This window comes from Plecotus auritus (assembly GCF_963455305.1).
Source record: "Plecotus auritus genome assembly, chromosome: 4".
NCBI lineage: Eukaryota > Metazoa > Chordata > Mammalia > Chiroptera > Vespertilionidae > Plecotus > Plecotus auritus.
In genome coordinates, this window is record NC_137775.1 from 122,803,685 (window position 1) to 122,829,942 (window position 26,258).

At 39.6% G+C, this 26,258-nt stretch overlaps 1 protein-coding gene across 4 annotated transcripts in view; it reads right to left on the bottom strand.

Annotated features, from left to right (window-relative positions):
• Positions 1 to 26,258, bottom strand: part of POT1 (protection of telomeres 1) — a 72,159-nt gene that overhangs the window by 38,943 nt on the left and 6,958 nt on the right. For all 4 annotated transcript variants that reach the window (XR_013960491.1, XM_080666310.1, XM_080666312.1 and 1 more), the window contains 5 exons: positions 25,487 to 25,578; positions 15,726 to 15,836; positions 14,669 to 14,716; positions 13,668 to 13,782; positions 1,679 to 1,809 (listed from right to left, as the gene is read on the bottom strand). Coding sequence is in view for 3 of the 4 variants with exons in the window: in XM_080666310.1 (XP_080522436.1) it covers positions 1,679 to 1,809; positions 13,668 to 13,782; positions 14,669 to 14,716; positions 15,726 to 15,836; positions 25,487 to 25,578 (497 nt within the window). In the remaining variant the exon portion in view is untranslated. The remainder of the gene's footprint in view (positions 1 to 1,678; positions 1,810 to 13,667; positions 13,783 to 14,668; positions 14,717 to 15,725; positions 15,837 to 25,486; positions 25,579 to 26,258) is intronic.

The window sequence follows — 26,258 nt, forward strand, 5'->3', positions numbered from 1 at the left end:
CCTCTTTGCCCTGAAAACTTTCTTATAGTGAAGACATGCTACCTATGGACCCTCTCAATTTCATTTATATAAAAACTAGAGGCCCGGTGCACGAAATTCGTGCATGGGGGTGTGTGTCCCTCAGCCCAGCCTGCACCTTCTCCAATATGGGACCCCTCGAGGGATGTCCGACTGCCCGTTTAGGCCCGATCCAGGTAGGATCCAGCCTAAACAGGCAATCGGACATCCCTCTCACAATCCAGGACCGCTGGCTCCCAACTGCTTGCCCGCCTGCCTTCCTGATTGCCCCTAACCACTTCTGCCTGCCAGACTGATCACCCCCTAACCACTCCCCTGCCAGCCTGATTGATGCCTAACTGCTCCCCTGCCAGCCCGATTGCCCCCAACTGCCCTCCCCTGCTGGCCCGGTAATCCCCAACTGCCCTCCCTTGCTGGCCCAGTAACCCCCAAATGCCCTCCCCTGCCGGCCTGGTCACCTCCAACTGCCCTCCCCTGCAGACCTGGTTGCCCCCAACTGCCCTCTCCTGCAGTCCTGGTCGCTCCCAACTGCCCTCCCCTACAGGCCTGGTCACCCTTAACTGCCCTCTCCTGCCAGCATGGTCGCCCCCAATTGCCCTCCCCTGCTGGCCTCGTTCCCCCAACTGCCCTCCCTTGCAGGCCTGATCCCTCCCAACTGCCCTCCTCTGCTGGCCTGATCGCCCACAACTGCCCTCCCCTGCCGGCCATCTTGTAGCGGCTATCCTGTGTCCACATGGGGGCAGCCATCTTTGTGTGTTGGAGTGATGGTCAATTTGCATATTACCTCTTTATTACATAGGATTTTTATCTTTATGGACATATTTTTACTATTCATCTATTCTTAGAGAAAAAGTACTGATAGATCAAGAGAAGTAATTCCCACCATACAATATAACACACCTGGAATATTGTGCTCATTTATAGGTATCACATTGACCATGAGGGACACAAACAAACTGAAGAGTTAGAAAAAAAAAGACAAACAAGATAATGAAGGAGTTGCATGGAAACCGATGTAACAGGAGAAAAAGATGAGGGACTAAAATGCTTAAAACCTAAGGGACTGAAAATATTAAAATCCTAAAAAACTGATTTAAAACACACACATACTACTTAATAGCTTTACATCAAAGGTTTTCTTATATTTAATTATTTAACTGTTAGCATAACTTTAAAATTATCTAAGTATCTGTTCACATTTTAACACATTTGATGAACTTGTTTTGATTTTATACTTAATTTCTCAATGCTTTCATTGTACCGGAATTAACACAACAATCAGGAATGAATAATATAATCAATCTCCAAATCTTTGTACACTTTTGTTGTTGTTCACCTAAGACTTTTTAAAACAAAGTTCTGTATTCATGGAAAACATTCAAAATATCGATCTATATTTAGAAGCAAGAAGACAGAGCACAACCAGTAAGAATCATAGCATCTAACACATTTGTATGGAAGAAAGGCAGGCAGCTTGCTCAAATAGAGAGGTTTCCTAATATACATTATTTGAAGTCTGATACAATTTACGTTTCTTCTCATCTCTTGAAAATGCTTGATATCATCTTGTAACAAAGCAACCACATAATTAGTGCTAACTAGTTTTAGTGAATACAGTGCTCTCTTAAAAAATGTAAGTTCTAGACAGTATGAATTATACCTTCAGCCTGTGAAAGCGAACGATATCTCCATTTTTATAAATTATTGGAAGGCTTTCATAATTTCCACTAAAGAGCAGGCAGGTTAACTTTACATTTGTCTGGTCCACAATTGTAACAACCGAACAATAATCTGGAAAACACAAGAATATTTTACCTGACTTTTATTATTTCAAAAGATTTCAGTTCAAAATATCAAACTTTATGCCTTTACATATTCTAAGAATAAGATAAAAACACAGAGGCATTTTCTTTGCTCTCAAAATGCACTACAAAATTATTTTACAAGTGTTTCACAAAAACTAAATTTGGTAAAACAAAAATTAAAATCTTACTTAATATAACTTATCTCAGTGGTTGACAAACCGCGGCTCGCAAGCCACATGCGGCTTGCGAGCCGCAGTTTGCCGCTCTGTTGACTGAGTTTGCCGACCACTGACCTAGACATTTTTTCCATGAACAACTTAGTTGAGAACTAAATTTATTCCAGATGGAAGATGTTTGAGAACCAAGGCCTTTCTGTACCACAATAGGTTAAGCCAGTGGTCGGCAAACTCAGTCAACAAAGCGGCAAACCACGGCTCACGAGCCACCGCAGTTTGCTGACCACTAACTTATCTGGAGTGGCAATAACTTTATATTACGTCCAAATTTAAAATCATGATTCAGATAAAAACATTCAATATAATATAATTTATAAAATAAACAACTATAGAGTGAAAGCAAAAGACTAAAAGATGTTTGCAACAAATCTGAAGATGAGTCAATATACTGCATAAAAGTCCCATGAGAACTGGTTATAAAACCTGGATTTCACAGTAAATATGTAATTCCAATGAACGAACAATACATTGAAAATTATATAACAAACTCAAATGGGAAATGATTAGTTACTTCTAGGAGTTTACACACTACAGCAAGAAATATTTTATATAATTTAAACTGGAAAACAATTAATGATACTTGAGTTGCAATGGAAACAATAACTTCAAATATTGTTGGTAGTAAAATTGCAGCATATGCTGCTTTTTAATATACAAGTTTCAGAAAATTGCACTCAAAAAAATATGTTGACTCGTGTCCTTCGCAAGAGCCTAGTAATTACAATATCCTATCTAATAAAGAGGTGATATGCAAATTGACCATCACTCCAACACACGATGGCCACCCCAATGTGGTCAAAGATGGCCACCCCCATGTGGACACAAGATGGCCACCACAAGATGGCCAGCAGGGGAGGGCAGATGTGGGACCAGCCCTGAAAGAGAGGGCAGTTGGGGGCAATTAGGCCTGCAGGGGAGGGCAGTGAGGGGCAATCGGGCAGGCAGGGAAGGGCAGTTAGGGGGGACCAGGCCTGCAGGGGAGGACAGTTGGGGGGGGGACCAGGCCTGCAGGGGAGGGCAGTTAGGGGCAACCAGGCCTGCAGGGGAGGGCAGTTGGGGAGGGGGGGGGACCAGGCCTGCAGAAGAGGAAAGTTGGGGGGGGGGGGACCAGGCCTGCAGGGGAGGGCAGTTGTGGGGAGGGGACCAGGCCAGCAGGGGAGGGCAGTTGGGGTTGACTAGGCCAGCAGGGGAGGACAGTTAGGGGTGACAGGGGAGAATAGTGGCTACCAGGCTGGCAGGGGAGGGCAGTTAGTGGTGACCAGGTCAATAGGGGAGGGCAGTTAGGAGCAATCAGGCCGGCAGGGGATCAGTTGGGCATCGATCAGGCTGGTAGGGGAGTGGATCTGGCTGGCAGGCAGAAGCAGTTAGGGGAAATCAGGCAAGTGAGTGGTTGGGAGCCAGCAGTCCTGGATTGTGAGAGGGATCGGGCCTAACAGGCAGTCGGACATCCCTTGCGGGGTCCCAGATTGGAGAGGGTGCAGGCTGGGCTGAGGGACACCCCCCATGCATGAATTTCGTGCACTGGGCATCTAGTAGAGATAGAAAAGAATAACCCAGAACAGTGACGGAAAGGGAGAGGAGAAGGAAAGAGAAAAATAAAGGGCAAATAATATCAATATATTTCAGGAAGATGGAAAAATAAGTGGTTAAGGGATAAAATGAACTGGCTATCATCAATAAAACAACAAGTGCTGGCAAGGATGTGAAGAAAAGGGAACCCTTGAGCACTGTTAGAGGGATGCAGATTGGTATAGCCATTATGGAAAGCAATGTGGAGGTTTCTCAAAAAATTAAGTATGGAACTGCCTTGTGATCCAGCCATTCAACTTCTGCAAATTTATTCCAAAACACATAACTGAAAGAATATATGCACCCCTATGTTCATTGCAGCTTTATTTATAACTAGAGGCCTGATGGACGAAATTTGTGCACAGGGGGGAGGGAGGAGGTGTTCCTCAGCCCAGCCTGCACCCTCTCCAATCTGGGATATCCTTCTCACAATCCAGGACTGCTGGCTCCCAACCGCTTGCCTGCTTGCCTGCCTGATTGCCCCTAACCGCTTCTGCCTGCCAGCCTGATCACCCACTAACCACTCCCCTGCCAGCCTGATCGACACCTAACTGCTCCACTGCTGGCCAGATTGCCCCTAACTTCCCTCCCCTGCCACCTGGTTGCCCCTAACTTCCCTCCCCTGTAGGCCTGGTCACCCCCAACTGCCCTCCCCTGCAGGTCTGGTCCCTCCCAACTGCCCTCCCCTGCTGGCCTGATCACCCACAACTGCCCTCCCCTGCCGGCCATCTTGTATCCACATGGGGGCAACCATCTTTGACCACATGAGGGCGGCCATCGTGTGTATTGGAGTGATGGTCAATTTGCATATCACTCTTTTATTATATAGGATAGCCAAGATTATTTGAAAGCAGCCCAAGTGCCCATCAGTAGATGAATGGATAAAAAAGCTGTGTTACATTTACACAATGGAGTACTACTCCACCATGAAAAAGAAAAACGTACCCTTTTGTGACAGCATGGATGGACCTGGATAGCATTATGATAAGTGAAACAAGCCAGTCAGAGAAAGACAAGTACCACATGATTTCACTCAACTGTGGAATCTAATGAACAAAATGAACTAATAAAAAACAGTGACAGACTCAGAGAGCTGGCTGACAGCTGCTGGGGGGCTGGGGTCCAGAGTGGAGAGATTGAGCAAAAAAAGAGAACTCATGGGCAAGGACAACAGTGTGGTGATTGCCAGGGGAAGTGGGGGAGGGAGGGAGATAAATGGTAATGGACAGAGACTTGACTTGGGGTCAAGTCATATTAGTGGGCCCACAGCCTGATAGACAGCTCTCTTCCCACCCAACCTAGGCTGACACTTTCAGTCAATACCCTATGCAAGTACTAACTGTCTCCATCAGATTTCCCATGCAGGAAAGATATCAAGTTAGAAGAATAAGCTACTCATATACAAATGTCTACAACCCCAAATAAACCATATTTAAAATGTAAAGACAGCAATTACCAGAAAACAAAACTGGAAGGAAGAAAGGAAGGAGGGATAAGGGACAGAGAGAGGGAGGGAAAGAGGAAGGGTGAGAAGAAGGGAGGGAAGGACGGAAGGAAGGGAAAGAGGGAAGGAAGGGAAGGAGGAAAGGAAAGGAGGGAAAGAAGGAAGGAAGGGAAGGAGGGAAGGACACTGGGAGGGAGAGATGAGTAGATGAAAGCAAGATTGGAGAGAAAGGGGAAAGAAGTGGAAGGGAAAAGGGGGAAGAAAGGTAAAGAGGGAGGATGAAAAACAGAGAACATAAAAAAAAACTTAAAAATAAAAACAAAACCTTAATTTAAAAAGAAAAAAGATATTATATGTTCATCTCTTGTTATACTAGCAGGATCCACTGAAGCCAAGTATAGTTTCTGAGTTTCCTTTTTTAGTAGTTCCAACAAATGTAAGGAGGTTATTTCATGACATTTTTTTCTATCTTAGCAGTCTGCCAAAGATCACAAAAAAAAGACAAATTTTACTTTTTAAAATAGAAAACACATTCTTGCTTGCCATTGTCATATGGCTCTACCATACCTTTTTAAAATCTAAGATACATATGGGATCTTAGTCATCTGTTCCTTCATGTGAAGTTTGTCAGTATATTAAATCTAACTTTATAACTACTTTCCTTGCAGGTACACACACACACACACACACACACACACACACACACACACACACACACACCAGTTCTATTCAATTACTGAGCTGCAGGCCCGAAAAGACTTACAATAGCAATATTCTTCAAAATATCATCTACCTGCTGCCGAGCACACTCTCTGGGATGGCATAACTAAACATAAGGATGCTCTTAGAATCCCCTAAAGTTATCTATAAAATAATGAGGAGCTTCAAAATAAAATACCATTTTATATACTTTGATTTTGTATTTAAATATGAATATACTTACAAGAAGGAAACAAAATTTCAGATTCAAAAAACAAGTGTCATTTAAAAAAATCTAATAATTTGCTCTCAAGAACAATACAGACAAGTAGCAATCTAAATGAAATATTAGCTTCTGAGTTCTCTCAACGGCGTTAGATCCATGTCATGAGTGGAAAACAAGGTAACCATTTATTTTTGAATATTTTTTACTGACTTTAGAGAGAGAAGGATGGAGAGGAAGAGAGTGATAGAAACAATGATGAGAAAGAAACATCCATCAGCTGCCTCTCACCAGGAATGGAACCAGTGACCTCCTGGTGCATGGATGACATTCAACCAACTGAGCCACACTGGCCGGGCACAAGTTACCCATTTTAACAAACACTAAAAAGGCAAACTACTAAAGTAAGTTCTATTTAACTACTCTAAGAAGTGTTCTACCAAATACAAACATACATACATAATCCTTCAACAATGACTACATAAAATGAGAATATTTATTTCCCAGGATTCACTTTTTACTTAGTCCCAAATGAAGAAAAAATTAACTTGTGGAATTAGAGACAACTTTTACATTTTAATAATAAAGTCAAAAGGCTAAGAAGGTTATAGTCTATTTTCTTGATAGCTAACATCAGCAGGGAAGGTAGAAACAGTAAAAAGACCTTTTAATAAGTATTCTTACTTTACCTAAAGAGTACATAATCTCTAAAAAGATATTCAACCTTTACAGTACTGACTTTAACTACTTTAATGCATTAGTAAGACCTCATATTTAAACTGTTGACAAAGTATTTAACTACTTTAACGCTTAGGTAATACTTCATGTAACTTGATATAAATATGGAAAAGATAACAAATGATAAATTAAGCCCTATGCTCTGCAATCTTGAGCAATTCACCTAATTTCCTCAGTATGATTAAGTGTAAATTGCCTTGGAGTTTTATTATAAGAAAAAGTTGATAGTACATCTAAGCAAGGTCCTTAATCAAAGAATCATCCATGGAAAATTATGTAACCCACATAAAAAATACCTCCTGAAAGCTGCTTCATCATTTTATCTACTATAGCACTGCTTTTAAACTAATCAGTATTTCGGCTACAGCTTTCTGTTCGTATAAAACTTTATTGAAACATTCAAGTAAAAGCTATGATGGCAAATCACTGAATCAAGGTCATATTATATGCTACAATCTTTGTTTCACAAGGAAGCATCATACAACACATATAATAGCACTCCCTTTAGTAGGCTGGTGTGAGGTTATATAATTTCCCTTTGTGTTTTTATTATATTGCAAACGATCATGGGAAGCAGGAAAGAGAAGGAAGCATGATCACTATGATCTTTTGATATATATAGTGAAAGAGATTAAATAAATAGGTATGTAGGTACACAGATAGGTATTCCATGAGTTCATAGTTCATAACCGTTATTCTGAATTACAAAGACGAGCAATGGTCTCTATCTTCACAAAGGTTGTATTTAAAACAAGAAAGACCAAACAACAAAAATATATTTAAGATACCTATAGAAGTATAATGATATTCAGTAATAAAAATTGATACCTGCTACAATATGGATGAACCTCAAATCATATGCTAAGTGAAAGAAGCCAGAAGCAAAGACTATATGTTCTGTGAGTCTTCTATATGAAGTATCCAGAAAGATATACAGACAGAAAGAAAATTAGTGGTTGCCTAGGACTGTGGATGGAAATGAGGATTGACTGCAAACAGAACTGAGACCTTGGGGTATGGTGTTTCTTGTGTATGCTGTCCACATGCATCAAAATAAAATTCAGTCTTCTTGGTTAAATCAATTAGCATCAACCACCCAAATCTCAGCATTGAAGTTTTGCTAGCATATCTTGTTAACTATCATCTCCTCTTCCATTCTATTTGACATTAAAATCAGACCTTTTTTTAAACTTGGAGTTTAACTGTAACTTCAGAGGGAGCAAATATAAACACAGGCACGCTACTGTCTGAATCCTTCTAAAATGTGATGAAAACCATAACCATGAATGAAATCAGAGGTCAGCAAACATGGCCTGTGGGCCAGCTGCCCATTGTTATAAAGTTTTATTGCAATATAGCATAACCTGTACCACTTCTAATTCCACATTTATACAACAGAGAGGATACTACATCACACTTAGGGCATCCTGTAAATATAAACAATAATCAATATGAAAGACATAACAGAATTTAGTAAAAACTAAAATATTATTTAGAGGGTCATGCCCCAGAAGAATACAGGCAATATGAATTACACAGAACAAAATGTTTCATAAACAACTGTAGTTTAGTACTATGTAACATTTCTAAACTCCTTTTAGTCTTAATTTTATATTTTAAAAGTTATCATTAGCAGAAGGTGGGAGTGAAATTAGTCCCTCATAGAGAAAAATCTTCCTCATGACTTTAGAGACTCTCATGGTTTAAAAGTGGTTCAGTGGTTGAACATTGACTTATGAACCAAGAGGTCATGGTTCGATTCCTGGTCAGGGCACATGCCCAGGTTGTAGGCTTGATCCCCTGTGGGGGTTGTGCAGGAGGCAGCTGATCAATGATTCTCTCTCATCATTGATGTTTATATATCTCTCTCCCTCTTCCTTCCTCTCTCTGAAATCAATAAAAACATGTTTTCAAAGTGTCAACAGGTTAAAAATCACCCAGAGAACAAATCTACTGTGGGAAAAGGACAATTAATAAAATTTTCATCAGAACTTCAAAATCATTTGATTTAATTAGTATTTGTACGCATTCACGGCTTTCAGAAAATTTCTCAATAATCTCATAAACATAAATTAAGCTAGACAGCATCTTATTAACAGGCAAATCCAATCAGTTGCTAACTTCCACTGATCTTACTTCCATATCTTATTTTACAATCATACCTTTTTCTTTCTTCTCAATGTCATAGCCCAAGTTCATGCCCTCTTTTTCTTAATCATGTCATTATACTAATTTCTTATTTGTGTTCCTTTATCTCCATTACTTCCTTTCTACAATGCTGTCAACTATTATTTTCTTTCAGTTTTATTATTTTCTTTCAGTTTTGCACTCATCTCCTAAAACATCTCCCGGTACTTTCTATTCATACAGAAAGAAGTATCTAGCCAGGAATGAGACTGAACACACCTTGACACTAATCTATCTCTCCAAATATACTTTCCACAATTACTCTTCAAGTACTTTATATTTCAGACAAAATGAACTTCAAATTCCTGGTAAAAATTCCGCAGTGCCCTATGTATATGCTTTCTTCATACATTGTGTGGCCTGAATTTATTCAAGTCAAATCCTAGCTCTATCACATCAGTGACCTTTAGCAAGCCTCTTAAATTGTCTCAGATTTTTCAACTGTAAAATGGGAGTAACAATAAGAATCTAATACACCAGGGTTTTGTGAAGATTAAATGAGATAATACATTAAAAATACTCTTACAAGTGGTATAATTACATGTAATCTTCAAGGACTCACACATTCAGAAAGTCCCTTCTCTCCAATGCCTTCTCAGATCCCCACAACTACAAGTAATCTTCCCCTTTTGACCTCCGTATTGCACTGCACTTTTATCTTCTCTCACAGCAACACTACTTTCTACCTTGTACGTCTTTTTTAAATATAACTTAAACATAAAGAGTTTAATACACACCTCAGATCCTTTCTCCCTTAAATAGCTTGTAGATAATATTATTCAAATTTCAACATGCCCTATTTCCTTGAAAATGGAAGTAAAAAGTTATAGTGATATACTCAAAGTTCAAATAGTAGATTTACTTTGGTCCAGAATTTATCACAAATTGAAGATAACTTTGTAAGGGTTAATGTGATTCAACCAGCAGAATGTTCTGATTATTAAATTCGTTTTCCTAAGAAAGATGGAGTACATGAACCCCAAAACTCAGACTCTCCTTCCAGTCTTAGGAAGAAATAAAGCAGTAAAAGATAAATCTGCAATTTCTAGTGTAACTACTGTAAGAATCTTTCTTTAAAATTTTCCATAATTATACAAATAACTCTAAAAATAGATAACGGTATGTGAGTTAAATGTTAATTTGTTCACACATTAAACACTGAAGGCCTGATATAAAGATCGTGCCAGAACTATAGCAGGGAGAGAAGCTAGAGTCAAATACGTAATTAAGTCAGTGTGATCAGTGCACTAACAGGTACTTTGGGAGCACACAGAGGAGCATCTAACCCAGAGGCATGCTACACAGGGGTGCATCTAACACAAAGGCATGCTGGGATGGGGTAGGGGTGAATAAAGTATGGTTTAGAGTAGGATTTCTCAACCTCAACAGTACTGACATATTGGGCTGGATAATTAATTCATTGTTGGGTGGGGGGTGTCCCATGCATTAAAATATATTAAGCAGTGTATCTGGTCTCTATCCACTAGATCAGCTGTGGGCAAACTACGGCCCGCGGGCCGGATCCGGCCCATTCAGCTGTTCTATCCGGCCCGCGGAGCCAAAAGAGTGGAGGGTTCTCTTGCTCTCCCCTCCGCTCCTTTACTTTGAATTTATATTAGTTCACACAAACACTCCATCCATGCTTTTGTTCCGGCCCTCGGGTCCAGTTTAAGAACCCATTGTGGCCCTCGAGTCAAAAAGTTTGCCCACCCCTGCACTAGATTATACAGACAGTCCTCAGGTTACATTGGACTCGACGTACGTGGTTACGTCGCCATCTCCCATCCTATCTAATAAAGAGGGAATATGCTAAATGACCCTCACATCATCGCAAAGATGGCGGCGCCCACAGCCAATAAGGAGGGAATATGCTAATTTACTGCCATGCCTTCAAAGATGGTGGCGCCCACAGCCACAAGATGGCAGCACCAAGTCCCCTCAGCCTGCCCCATGCACCTGCCTCCAGAGTACCCCCATCCCCTCAGCCCCCCAGCTGCCCAGGGCTGGCCCAAGGTGCAGGCAAACCTTGGATGGTGGTTGCCCAACCACCTAGGGCTCAGGCAATCCTTGGATGGTGGCTTCCCAGCCGCCCAGGGCTGGCCTGAGGTGCAGGGAAGCCTCAGATGGTGGCTGCCCAGCTGCCCAGGGCCACCCGAGGCTCAGGTAACCAGGGTCAGCTGAGGCTTGCGCTGCCGGCCGTGGCAGCAGCAAAGGTGTGATGGGGCATCACCTTCCCCTAATTGCTGAGTCGCCTCCTGCCCCTGAGGGCTCCCAGACTGTGAGAGGGGGCAGGCTAGGCTGAGGGACCCCCCGCTCCAGTGCATAAATTTTCATGCACCAGGCCTCTAGTTTATTCAAAAAAAAAAGTTCCATCATTTTGTGCTTTATGTTTTTTTATTATTTATTTACCACAAGTAAAGGTCAGGAACTGTCATCTTTCTTTTAAATTCTTTTTACTGTCTCACTTCATTACTGCTGTGTATGTGCTCCACGTGAGTGACATAGATGCTTATGTAGGTGGGTTCCGACTTATGGCGAAAATTGAAAATTACGTTGTGTTTCGCCGTAGGAATGGATCTCCAACATAACCCGAGGACCTACAGTATCTGGTATGTACATAGTACTCAATAAATGTTTGTTAAATAAATTAATGTATTAACAAATAAACAAAAAAAATATCTATGTATTTATTTTTGTTTTAATTGCTATATATTAAATCAAGAATGTCTGTAGTGATTCTGATATTAACTGGCTATTCAAATAAATAAGTATGAACATACTACGGATCAGGAGTTTGTTTGCAATGTGGAACTCAAAGGGTGGGGGACATGAACCTTTGATAGTGTATGCTTAATTTTTATGCATGTATGTGTATTTTTCTAGAATAGGCTCTATAGTTATCATCACATTTTCATAAGGATGCAGGACTGAAAAATGGTTAAAACTGACACTATACTTTCTGTCCGGAAGACAAAACAGGCTGGGTGCTTAATGTGTTAATCCCATTATATTAAACTAGAGGCCCGGTGCACGAAATTCAGGCACTTGGGGGGGGTTGTCTCTCAGCCTGGCCTGTGCCCTCACACAGTCTGGGATCCCTTGGAGGAGAGGCTCCTGCCACTGCCGCTGCATTCACCAGCCATAAGCCTGGCTTCTGGCTGAGCAGCGCTCCCCGTGAAAGTGCACTGACACCAGGGGGCAGCACCTGCGTTGAGCATCTGCCCCCTGGTGGCCAGTGTGCATCATAGTGACCGGTCATTCTGCCATTTGGTCCATTTGCTTATTAGCCTTTTATTATATAGGACTAAAGGCCCAGTGCACAAAATTCGTGCATTGGGAGGGGGTCCCCCCTCAGCCCAGCCTGCACCCTCTCCAATCCAGGACCCCTTAAAGGATGTCCAACTGCTGGTTTAGGCCTGATCCCAGGAATCGGGCCTAAACCAGCAGTTGAACATCCCTCTCACAAATCTGGACTGCTGGCTCCTAATCACTCACCTGCCTGCCTGCCTGCCTGGTCGCCCCTAACTGCCCCCTCCCCCTTGATGGCCTGATCGTCCCTCACTGCCTCTGCGTGCTGGCCTGATCGCCCCTCACTGCCCCCACTGCCAGCCTAATCACCCCCAACTGCCCCCCCGGCCGGCCTAGTCACCCCCAACTGCAACCCCCGGCCGGCCTGGTCTCCCCTAACTGCCCCCCCTGCCAGTCTAGTCGCCTCTTACTGCCCCCCTGTGCCGGCCTAGTCACCCCCAACTGCCACCCCCCGCCGACCTAGTCAACCTTCACTGCCCCCCTGCCAGCCTAATCACCACCAACTACCCCCCCTGCCGGCCTGGTCACCCCCAACTGCACCCCCTCCACACCGGCCTGGTCGCCCCACATGCCCCCTCCCCTGCCAGGCTGGTCACCCCACACAGCTTGCTGTTCAGTCATTTGGTCGTCTGTTAGTAACCCCCTGCCAGCCTGGATGCCCCACGCAGCCTACTCGTTCAGTCGTTTGGTTGTCCCTCACTAACCCCCCTGCTGGCCTGGTCGTAGGCAGCCATCTTGTGAGGGCGTGGGGGTCCATTTGCATATTACCGCTTCATTATATAGGATTACTGATAGAGGATTTACTTCTGCCAATTTGCTCATTGTTTTCAGTCTATCTTGTAGCTCTTTTGTTCCTTGTTTCGTTACAGTCTTCCTTGTGTTTCACCTTATTCCTTTCTCATTTTCTTTTGTGTATCATCTATAGTATTTTCTCTGTGGTTACCAAAAGTTTACATAAAACAATTTATAGTTATAATAATCTATCTTCAGCTGATAAAAAATAAACTTCTATCATATATAAAAACTCTACACTTTTACTCCCCCACATACACACTTGACATTATTGATGCCACAATTTATATCTTTTAATATTGTGTATCCATTAACTTATGTTTACTGGTAATTATTTTTTATACTTTTGCTTTTTAGCTTCTAGGCTAGATTTAAAAGAGATTCACATATCACTGTTACAGTATAATAGTATTTTATATTATCTATATTGATGTTTTTATACTTTCATGTGCTGTCATATTGCTGTTTAGCATCTTCTTCATCTAAAGACCACATTTATTTTATAATTAAAAATAGCAAAAAAAAAATACACGAGTGTTGGTTGGCAATTATAACTTGAGCTTCTAAGGCAGGATACTGAAGCTGTATTCCTGAAATCAATAAAGCAGCGCCAGTCTATTACATTCTTGACCAATTTTAATACCTACCAGTTCCTTTGCTTAGATAAGGAGGCTTAAAGAACTTCACAACACCATAGACATTGACAACCATGCCACCTTTGAGTTCATTCAGCGGTGTGTATGTATAACGTGTTGCTGGAACCTGAAGAAAGACAGTAAATAAGTCAATATTAAGTATTTACATTTTAGAATCATATTATGATCAAAGATGAGTCACCTAACCACATTTTTTTTCTTTTGAGTGTCTGAAAAGAGGCTGAAGCTTGAAAAAGGAAATGTTCAGCTTAAAAGGTTGCTATAAAAACCACTAGTATTCTTAGGAATAACTTTGATCATAAATGTTATAATTTGTACACAATTCTAAGAAATGACATTTAAAAGATTCTGGTTCTGGTTTTTAACCCTAAGTAATATCATTTCAGAACATGTGGGAAATAGATTTTATTTTGGCCTAACTAAAGCCAGGTTTTAATTACAAATGGTGTAAAGACATTAAAAATGGTAATGAACAATGAAATTTTCTGAAATAACTGTATATAAGTTTGGAAAGAAAAGGGAAAGTGATTCCCAAGGATAAGTCTACATATTTGTCAAACAATCCATAATAAAAGAGTTCAAACATCTGGTCCTATTACCCACCCAATATACTATCTTAAGAAATATCTCCCTAATGTATAGATGAATGACAATATCTATTTTGGTCATCTAAGTAATGTATTTGTTAATTCATAGCCAACAAACAACTTAACTATAATCTGGCTTTCCATGTAAATAAGCCATGCATGTAGCTTAGAAAAAACATCAGCAGATCTTCCAGACAACAGAATAACCAGGTATTAATTACTAGGTAAATATATACCTTGAATAGAACATCAGATATCAAAAAAGTAAAGATTATGTTTTCCCACTGTATCAAATACTACTTCAAAGTCAGATTATAAATATACATATATATTCATGTGTGTATCTATAGTTGTGTATATGTGGGTGTATGTACCTGTTCTAAATTAAAGTAAATATCATCTTACCAAAGACATTGACTCTGTAGAAAAATCTATTACAGATTTAACATAAACCTGAAAAGAAAACCAGAAAGGGTTTATTTGTATACAACAACTTTAAATGAGATTACAGACCTTTATTTTATTTATTTATTTATTTATTTTAATATATTTTATTGATTTTTTACAGAGAGGAAGGGAGAGAGATAAAGAGTTAGAAACATTGATGAGAGAGAAACATTGATCAGCTGCCTCCTGCACACTCCCCACTGGGCATGTGCCCGCAACCAAGGTACATGCCCTTGACCGGAATCGAACATGGGACCCTTGAGTCCGCAGGCCAACGCTCTATCCACTGAGCCAAACCGGTTAGGGCTACAGACCTTTAATTGTAGTAAAACTACACACTTTAACTGTATGTAATATTCAAACGCATCACGGTGGCATAAAGTTATGGCTTTTAAATTAATAGTGACATGTGCAAAGTTGTCTAAGCTAAGCTTCAGTCTACTTCATTAATTTTAATATCACAGGACAACTCCTAGCCCAATAATGCCCTGTGCATACTAGAGAGAAACAGGCAGATGTTGGCCTGTAAGCACATGGCTTGACCCAACTCTACATGACAACTTTCCTCAAACAGGTAGTCTGCAAGTGTGTGTGGGGCGTGGAGATGGGTCTGGAGGAGGGAAAAAGTGAAGACAAAGAGAATGAGCACCTTCATAAAAGAATAAAATAGGAGGAAATCAGTTTTACCTAAGAAGGGATACTTGATCAACTTAAAAGTGCAATTCAATAGATCATCAAAGAGGCTGACAATATAATTGCAAAGAATAAGATGAAGTCTAGAGTGCCTGTGGAGTTTCAACATTTTCATCAATAAGTAACTATCTTTAAGGGATTTTTCTTTTCTACATAGAGTCATCTAAACATAAAGTCAGGAAAAAAAATCTATTTTTAAAATTTAAAATATTAAATTAAAATAATTCAGTCAGACTAAACTGCAGATTTATAGAAGCACTACTTCTATTCCATCACCTTGCCTTATTAAAACTATAACTATAACTAAAAGTTACACACTTACATAAACAGTTGACTTGAAGTCCTCAAGTGCTTTCAAAAATAAGCAGTGTTCACCATCTTTGCTTGTCGTAGGTGAAGACAAAACAATAAAACCAGCCACTGCAATGGTATCCTACATTAAAAAAAAAAAGTTTCCATTATCAAAATATCTATAATTTTTTAATTTTTTATTATTTATAAACAGGAATCATTGCTATAAAATGGAAACTGGTTAGCTGGACTTGTTTAATGCTTTCTGAATATAAGACTAAGCCTACCACCTCCTCTAAAAGGGTATCAACAGTATAGCCATAGATGATATAACATCCCACTTCACAGACGAAGAAAACACTTTTATTTATTTAATGGGACTTCAAAAATCAATGTTTATCTCAATTTATGTCAATAAGTTTGTACAAATAAACAAAATGAAGACAAAACACATGATCCAACAGTGTTATGAGTGGAATTTAAATGAAACAATCTCAGACTTGAGAAAGACATCTCAGTACAAAAACTCCACATTGTTTCAAAGCTAATATATGTGCCTACAAATTCAGGGTATGAGACATAAGACATTTCCATTTATAAACTATTACTGTTTATAATAGCAGTAAGAAGTCACTCTCCATTTAGTCCTGCCTACCTTATTCTACAGTTGAATTGTCTTATTTTCCAAATACTAAAACATACATACTCAACAAGTTCTGTCTTGTTGCATTACATATATTTTATTATCTTACTCCTCTAATTTTATCACCCAAATCTTGAAATAAAAAATTCCTGGGCTTTTGGCAGCTTCCTTCAATAATCTTAATCTCTACCAAGTAGAAGCCTTTTGTATAGAAGACTTTAGCTTTGCACATACAAAGTCTGGTTTCAATTCCCAGGATTCTATATTTGGATCCATTAACTAGGCTGTGAGCATCTTGAAGACAGCCTAAATATTTACAGGGCTTGGCACACAGCAGGCCCTCCATAAACAGTTTGTGAGTCAATGAAAGGATCTTATATTGTCTTTCTAAAACCTCTAGTCCTATCCAGATATTTCAATTCTGCAAATTTTCTTCTTACTCTATGTTTCCACCATATTTTAAAGGGGAATAAAATAAACAGTAAGATTGCTTCTGGAACAAATTACTTTTACAAACTGAAAAATATGCAAGGCTTTCAATTTATTATCTCAGACCAGTATGCTCTGATTTAAATGAAAAATTAAGATTTTAGTAAAAGATTTAAAGTTTAATGAAACTTTCTTGGCTCTGAGAGAAACCTTCACCCTTCCTCAGCATGGAAACAGTTAAGAGGCCACCGATGCCCTCTTTCCCTGAAAGAATTCAGAGCCAAGATCCTTGAGGGGATGTGTTAGGCCAGTGGTTGGCAAACTCATTAGTCAACAGAGCGGCAAACCACGGCTCACGAGCTGCATGTGGCTCGCAAGCCACAGTTTGCCAACCACTGGTCTAAATAAATAGGCTATGTTCCCAGCCCCACGTGTGATCCTGAACAATGAGCTCCTGCTCTTGAGATGGTTATTAAAAGTATCATTTTTGCCATGGAGAAGAAATAAAAATAAAGTTTAATCAAACTAACACAGGAAGATAAATAGAAGTAGGTGAATCACTGGCTTACCAGTTCTAAATTCTCTTAAAAGTATAAAAAATAACCTAATTCATGTTATTTTCTATCTTACTTTAAAATGTCTTAAACATAAATACTATATGAAAAGAAATACATTAGATGCAAGTGTTCAAGGTAGAGATGCACATTTTTCTTTCTAGTTTTCTGTATAATCTCAATTTTTAGAATGAGAATTTCTATTATGATGGAGAAAACATTTCAAATGAAGGAAATAAATCACTACAAGCTGAAGATCAGCAGTCATAGGAAATATTTATTATATTTATTATATTTATAAACATCCTATATAATAAATAGGTAATATGCAAATTGACCGTCACTCCAATACACAAGATGGCCACCCCAATGTGGACACAAGCTGGCCGCCACAAGATGGCCAGCAGGGGAGGGCAGTTGTGGGCGATGAGGCCAGCAGGGGAGGACAGTTGGGAGGGACCAGGCCTGCAAGAGAGGGCAGTTGGGGGCGATGAGGCCTGCAGGGGAGGGCAGTTAGGGGTGACCAGGCCGGCAGAGGAGGGCAGTTGGGGGTGACCAGGCTGCAGGGGAGGACAGTTGGGGGGACCCAGCCCTGCAGGGGAGGGCAGTTGGGGGGACCAGGCCTGCAGGGGAGAGCAGTTAGGGGTGACTGGGCCGGCAGAGGAGGGCAATTAGGGGCGAACAGGCCTGCAGGGGAGGGCAGTTGGGGGGGACCAGGCCTGCAGGGGAGAGCAGTTGGAAGGGAAAAGGCCTGCAAGGGAGCGCAGTTTGGGGCAACCAGGCCAGCGGGGTAGGGCAGTTAGGGGTGACTAGGCTGGCAGGAGAGGGCATTTGGGGGGGACCAGGCTTGCAGGGGAGGGCAGTTGGCAGGGACAAGGCCTGCAGGGGAGGGCAGTTTGGGGCAACCAGGCCAGCAGGGTAGGGCAGTTAGGGGTGACCAGGCCGGCAGGGGAGGGCAGTTAGGGGCAATTGGGCCAGCAGGGGAGGGCAGTTAGGGGCGACCAGGCCAGCAGGGGAGGGCAGTTAGGGGCAATTGGGCCAGCAGGGGAGGGCAGTTAGGGGCGACCAGGCCAGCAGGGGAGGGCAGTTAGGGGCAACCAGGCTGGTAGGGGAGGGCAGTTAGGGGCAATCGGGCCGGCAGGGGAGCAGTTAGGCATCGATCAGGCTGGCAGAGGTATGGTTAAGGGGTGATCAGGCTGGCAGGCAGATGCAATTAGGGGCAATCAGGCAGGCAGGCATGCGAGCTGTTGGGAGCCAGCAGTTCTGGATTGTGAGAGGGATTGGGCCTAAACGGGCAGTCGGACATTTCTCGAGGGGTCCCAGATTGGAGAGGGTGCAGGCTGGGCTGAGGGACACCCCCCCCCCCCGTGCACAAATTTCATGCACCAGGCCTCTAGTGAACATATATTTGAATATAACTACATTAGAGGCCCTCAGTGATCTCATTCCAACCGACCTTGCATGCTCTATCTCTATACAGTTCCATTCAATACTACACACATCGGATTCTTTTACATATCTACTGCTTTTTTACATATATTCTTTGCTTATTCTGAGGACCCACAATAATAAATAGAATTTTTCTCCTTTGCAAATACCTGATCCTATTGATCTTTTAAAGTTTGGGCTATAAATGCTTCTTCCCAGTGAGGTCTAGAGTAGATTTTTGTCCCTCTTCCAGAAAAATAATTATTCTCTGAACTCTCCTATGCAGCTTTCAATATTTTTCATTTTGTGTGTTATTTGTAAACTTTTATTATTGTTTTTAATGCCCTTAAAACTCTTTAAGATCCGTGGGACTGCCCTAGCTGGTTTGGCTCAGTGGATAGAGCATCAACCTGCAGACTGGGTTGTGGGCTCGATCCCCAGTAGGGAGTGTGCAGGCGGCAGCCGATCAGTGATTTTCTCTCATCACTGATGTTTCTATCTCTCTCTTTCCCCTCCCTTCCACTCTGAAATCAATAAAAATAAAAATATTTTTTAAAAATCCTTGGGACTAAGAATAATGTACTATCTGTATAAGCCATACTAGTGACTGGCAGAGGCTTCTTTTCTGTTCATAGTCAGTGCTCAACAAATAGCTGCTGAATAAATTAATTAATACTGGTAAAAACTGAAGTACAGATCTAAACAAACAAGAAAAAAAACTGGTTCTTAGGCTTCAGTTCCCATAAACTTACAAATCATAATGGCTTTTAAATTAATTCACATACACAAAGGATAAGAAAGATAAGTATATAATAGGCAGTATTAGTATTATAAACATCATTAGATTGAGTTGAAAATTAATTTAATATGCATTATTTTAAGTTCTAAGCTTCTGAGAAAAGCACACTGAAGCTGTTCAAACAAGAATGGGAATTACAAAGTTCAATGTTAAGAGTATATTCTGTGATATCAGAGTAGATGTTTTCTCAATCTGCTAAAAAAGTATTAGGAAACCAGCCTGAGAAGAATGCCATGCTACTAAAAGTGATAAGGCTTTATCAATATACTAGAGGCCCGATGCACAATTTGTGCACGGGGGGTGGGGGGCCCTCAGCTCGGCCTGCACCCTCTCGAAATTTGGGACCCCTCGGGGGATGTCCGACTGCCTGTTTAGGCCCAATCGGGACTGCTGGCTTCTATCGCTCGCCTGCCTGCATGCCTGATCGCCCCTAACCACTCGCCTGCCTGCTTGATCACCCCTAACCACTCGCCTGCCTGCCTGCCTGATCGCCTCTCAACCACTCACCTGCCTGCCTGATGTCCCCTAACCACTCTGCCTGCCTGCCTGATCACCCCCACCACGGCGGCTTTGTCCAGAAGGACGTCCGGAATGACATCTGGAAGGTCGTTCAGCTGTCTGGCCTAATTAGCATATTACACTTTAATTATTATAGATGTGCATGAATATTATAAAATGTGAAAACATTATCTGGTCTAACTGAACTCTTTGAACTAACATGATACTCATATATCAGCAAATGGATCTTTTCCCATTTGTGTCTGTACTACCCTGTCACAGTGCCTTAGAAAGAGTAAGCCCTTGTCATTAAACAATTTCCTATTTAGGTTAGCCTACAGGAATATTTCTACAGCAAAGCAATCGCAGAGAAAATGAATGAAATCACTACAGGTCTTTTTAACATTAACAGTGTTCTTGAAAAATCAAGAATTAAAAGGCAAAAAATCAGATAACTTATTTCCACATTAACAAATATGGTTTTCACATACTTCCTAATAAAGAATGCATTCAGCAATGAAAATAAAAAGCAAATAAATTCAATAACAAAAATGTAAACAAGACCAGTGTATTAATTTGCTCATTTTCAATAGACGATAAATTAAAAATTCTCAGGCACTCTTAGTGAGGAGGGACAGGACACAGACAATATGAAACAACTAATAACCACCCAACAAAAACACTTATCTGACTTTAACAGGCATTAAGTAATTTTTACTACACTGATCTTGCACGTTGTGTTAGGTTATCATATTTTAAAAGAGAGAAAGTACAAGGACCTGACATCACTGATAGTGTAGTGATTGACAGAAAATGTTTCTCTAATATAAAAGATATATTTCATGAGTATTAGCATTTTTTTTGGATTATGTAACACCAAGGACATAATTGGTATATATGTAATATCACAAAAACCAAAATCTTAAAATGGCCCTCAAATCACTATATAATCTGACTAGAGGCCCGGTGCATGAAAATTCATGCACTGGGGGGAGGGAGGGGTCCCTCAGCCCGGCCTTGCCCCCTCTCACAGTCCGGGAGCCCTCAGGGGTGGGAGGTAACCCGGTGATCAGGGGAAGGCGACGCCCCATCACACCTCTGCTGCTGCCACTGCCGGCAGTGCAAGCCTCGGGCAGTCCTGGGTGGCTGGGCAGCCGCCATCTGAGGCTTGCCTGCACCTTGGGCCGGCCCTGGGCGGCTGAGGGGACTGGGGGACTCCGGAGGCAGGCGTGCGGGGCTGAGGGGGCTGGGTGCCGCCATCTTATGGCTGTGGGCGCCGCCATCTTTGAGGGCGTGGCAGTCAATTAGCATATTCCCTCCTTATTGGCTGTGGGCGCCATCTTTGAGGGCAGGACAGTCAATTAGCATTTCCCTCCTTACTGGCTGTGGGCACCGCCATCTTTGTGATGGTGTGAGGGTCAATTAGTATATTCCCTCTTTATTAGATAGGATGTCCACCCATCTCACTAGCTACATGTTGTGTGTCTCACTCTGGAATTGCACCTTCTCATACTTCTTTAGCATTTCAGGATCCTCACTCAGGGCCTGTACAGTAAATATGCTGTTCTTTCTTTCTTACTGATTTGATCCATTCTCTCAGTACCCCTGCTCTCATTTTTTCTGCTACTTTTCTCATTCTACTCAATCTTCTCAGTTACATATTACATCTTGATAAAATAATTAATTCCATATTATTTAATTCCACTTTTCTCCATTAAACACTGTTCCATAATGGCAAGGTCCATAATTGCCTCATTCAGTTAAGTCTCTGACACTTAGCATAGTAGAGGACAGAAAACATTCAACAAATGTTTAGACAACCAAATGTATTACCAAACATATGAATGTAAATATAAATAGAGAATACCTGTATTAAATCTTCAATAAGCTAAACATACTACCAACCTTACTTCATAGCATCTTAGCATCTTTTTCAGAAAATAAGAACCAAAAAGGATAAATGAGTAGCCTAAGGTCACATACAGCTAATTAATTATAGATCAACACAAAAATCCAGATCTCCTGACTTCCAAGACAGGCACTACTCTACTTCTTCTCTCACAACAAAATCTTACAAGAATGAGAAAAATTGATTAATAAATGTCTACTTTTGACAGTTGTAATAAAATATTTTTAAAACTTTCAAAATACTTTGGAAAAGTCTTTCCTCGTATTTTATATCCACATATTAAATGTTCAAACTTACTTTAAATAAAAGCTAAAACTAGAGAAAAAGAAAAAAGGGGTCTCACACTGAGGAAGGTAAAATGAGAACATATGTATTCCAGCAAAATGTATCATTAGTCTAGCAAAGCAAAAATTAAACTTTTGTTAAAAAATCTTTTTTAATGTTTTAAGATATTTGTTGTATTCACATATAGAGCTAACCTTAAGGGCCGAGCACGAAACAAAGAAAGGTGCAGAAATCAAAACAGAAAATTCATTGTTTTGTGCAGTATGTTTTACCTTTGATTTGCAATAATCTTTAACCTTAATACTATAAGCTCTGAATTAAATAGCCTACTTAGGCCTCCAAAAGGACCAGCATTTGTGGATTTTAAACCAGAAAGAATTTAAAGTAAACTGTGACCTCAGTCTTCTCACCATTATATTTTAAAAAGGAGAAATCTTACTTACCATTGTTAACATCCTCTATTACCTGACAGGTACTAATTAGATAGTATAGTTCTATTCTATTCTAATGAATATCTATTTTTAAAATTTCAATAGAAGAAAACACTTTTCTCATGTTAGGTAAAATACTAATATCTAATATATAGCATATATTTTGCAGATGCATTATACATGTTTTGCTAATTCATTATATTATAACCTTTAATATTATTTCTCAAATAAAAATTTAGTATTAGAATCTTAAAGGATAAAGATGGAAATGTATTTAAAATTAAGCAAACAGATTCCTAACATTCAAAAACATGTAATTACTTTCAAAATCCTCTTCTAAGATATCCAAGATATATTGTGGGAAAAAAAAAGCAATTTATAAAATATGGATAGATGAAGTCACTTGGTAAAATATATACGGATACAAAATTATGTACATATATGCGTATATAGTTATCCATATATATACACACATATTTATAAAAGCTGAAAGGATACCAAAAAAAAAAGAGAGAGAGAGAGAGAGCAGTACAATGGGACGAGGAAATGGGAGTGTGTTCAGAGGTAGCGGGGCAGCGTCTGCTTTTCTGGTTATACCTTTGCACATTGCTTGAATGTTTTCAAAACTATGATCACATAAGAACAATACTTAAGCCAAATATTTTCAAGACCTAATTCAAGTCCACTATATCTCCCTGAGACATGGAAAAAATACATTTATGGAGATAGTTTCTCCACTTACTACAGGTTTTATAGCAAATCTTAGGCTTAGAATGGTTATTTTCAGAACAGTACTAATGACCATCACCACAGGGGATTAATAAAGGTTACTATGTTTATCAAATAATAGACATATGGAAGCACTTTGCAATTTGTGAAATTTCATACAAATGTAATACAATATTCTTAGTAAAAGATTAGAAAAAAAGATGTCATATGTCAAAGATTAGTAATAGAATATTTTTAGTAAAAGATTCGAAAAAAAACTGGTTAAACTGTCCAGTTGGTGTGACTCAGTGATTGAGCATCAACCTATGAACCAGGAGGTCACAGTTAGATTCCTGGTCGGAGCATATGCCCGGATTGTGGGCTCGATCCCCAGTATGGGGTGTGCAAGAGGCAGCGGATCAATGATTCTCTCTCATCATTGATGTTTCTCTCTCTCTCTCCTTCTCCCTTCCTCTCTGAAATCAATAAAAATCTATTTTTTAAAAAATTAACTGCCCACAGATAATGTTTATTTCATAACCCTTAATTCTATTCCATTGATATACATGTCCTTATGCCCCTTCCATACTGTTGATTACAGTATCTCTTAAGTTTTATTAATCATGAAACATGAGTCCTGCGAGTTTATTCTTTTTTTCTAGATTATTTTGGAATTCAGGGTCCCTTGAAACTCATTATGAATTTGAGAACTGACTTTTCCAGTTCTGAACAAAAAAGTCATTGAAATTTTTATAGAAATTGCATTGAATCTATAGATCACTTTAGGTAGTGTTGACAGCTTAATATTAAGTTCTCCTACCCAGGAATGCATGTCTTTCCATTTATACAGGTCTTATTTTATTTTAGCAATGCTTTTTAACTTTCAGTGTACATGTCGTAAATTTATTCCTAGGTATATTATTTTTTTAGATGCAATCATGTATGGAATAATTTTCATAATTTCCTTTCCAGATTGTTTATTGTTAGGTGTATAGAAATCCTACTGAGTTTTGTGTGTTGATCTTACACCCTGAAATACTGCTAACGCATTTATTAGTTTTAACAGCTTTCTTTTGGATCCTTTGGGATTTTCAAACATAGGATCATGTTATGTTGTACTTTTTCCTGTACAATTTAGATGTCTTTTTGTTTTGATTATGAACAGGTGTAGGATTTTATGAAATGCCTTTTCTGCATCAATTAAGATGATCATTTCCTTTTTTCCTTTGTTCTATTAATATGATGTATTGCAATGATTGATTTTCTTATCTTGCACTCCTAGGATAAATACCACTTGGTCTGTGTGTCTTCTCCTTTAATATGCTGCTGGGTTAGTTTTGATAGCATTTTGATGAGGATTTAGCAGGCATGTATTTTTAAAACAATTATAAGAAAATATTATAGCCCTTGCCAGTGAAGCTTGGTGGTTAGAGTGTCAGCCTGCTAACTATAAGGGATGTGGGTTTAATTCTCAGTCAAGGTCACGTACTTGGGTTGTAGGTTTAATCCCTGGCCCTGGTTGGGAAGCATGTGGGAGGCAACCAATTGATGTGTCTCTCTCGCATCAATATTTCTCTCTGTCTCCCTCCCTTCCAAAAATATATTTGGGTGAGGATTAAAAAAAAAACAAAAAAAGAAAGAAAGAAAACATTACAAACATACAGAGAGCTACTGCTCATATTATCACTTAGTAAAAAATTTTTTTTTAATTTGAGGGTAAATGTATATACAGATTTACCCTCAAATTAAAAAAAATACTGAAATACTGCTAACTCATTTATTAGTTTTAATAGCTTTCTTTTGGATCCTTTGGGATTTTCAAATATAGGATCATGTTATCATGTTATACTTTTTCTTTAAGACATTCTATTGAACACTAAAAATTAAAATGAAGTAAAAGGAAAAAATGTCCCTTTTTATGTCAATGCTGAGTTTTACTAATCTTAGGGTTGCTGCGATTTTAAAGATGTTGCTTCTTTAAGTATCATTCTTTTACATACCTGCAAATATGTAATGAATTTCTAAAAAAAAAGTCTACAGGATGAATATAGCATCATCAATAATTCTAAATCCACTTCTAAAATGATAGTAATATGAAAATATTTTACCCCTTCAGAGAAAACTTTTGCACAGTCCTTTGCTAATTTTCCAAAAAATAACACATTGATGGTGTTACTCTCTGAATCTGAATTTTCTTGTTCTAGAGAAAAACACACACAGAAAAACACTTATTTGATATAGCAGTTTTATACACACAAGAAAAGTGATGGCAACTACATTCTAAAAACAATAGTTATGCTCTGACTGGAGTGGCTCAGATACTTGGGCATAGTCCTGTGCACCAAAGGATTGCTGGTTCTATTCTGGGATAGGGCACATACACAGGTTGTGGGCTGGATCCCTGGTAGGGGGCGTTCAGGAAGCAGCCAATAGATGTTAAGCTCTCACATCAGTGTTTCTCCCTCTCTCTACCTTTTCTTTACTGTCTCTCTAAAAATCAGTTAAAAATATTTGAAAAAATAAAAACAATGTAATTATAAAGAATAATTAAAATGTTTACAATTCAATTTTGGTTTACTACTTTCATTTCAAAAACAATGAAGAGAATGCTACTGGGCACAAAAACCAAAACTATAACAAGTTTCAAGTAGAATATGTTCTATAAATTTCTGTAAATATCACATTAATATCTCCTAATGACCACTTTCTATTTAATTTCCCATAATTACAATCAAAAGAAACTGAGCAAGATATTAATTGTTCCATTTTTATACAATATAACAATATCACCCCACAAATATTTACTTAACTTCTAGTAACTACCGTTTCTGGCATATTAAATTTTAATTTAGACAAGTGTGGTCTTCTCCCCCAGCGCCC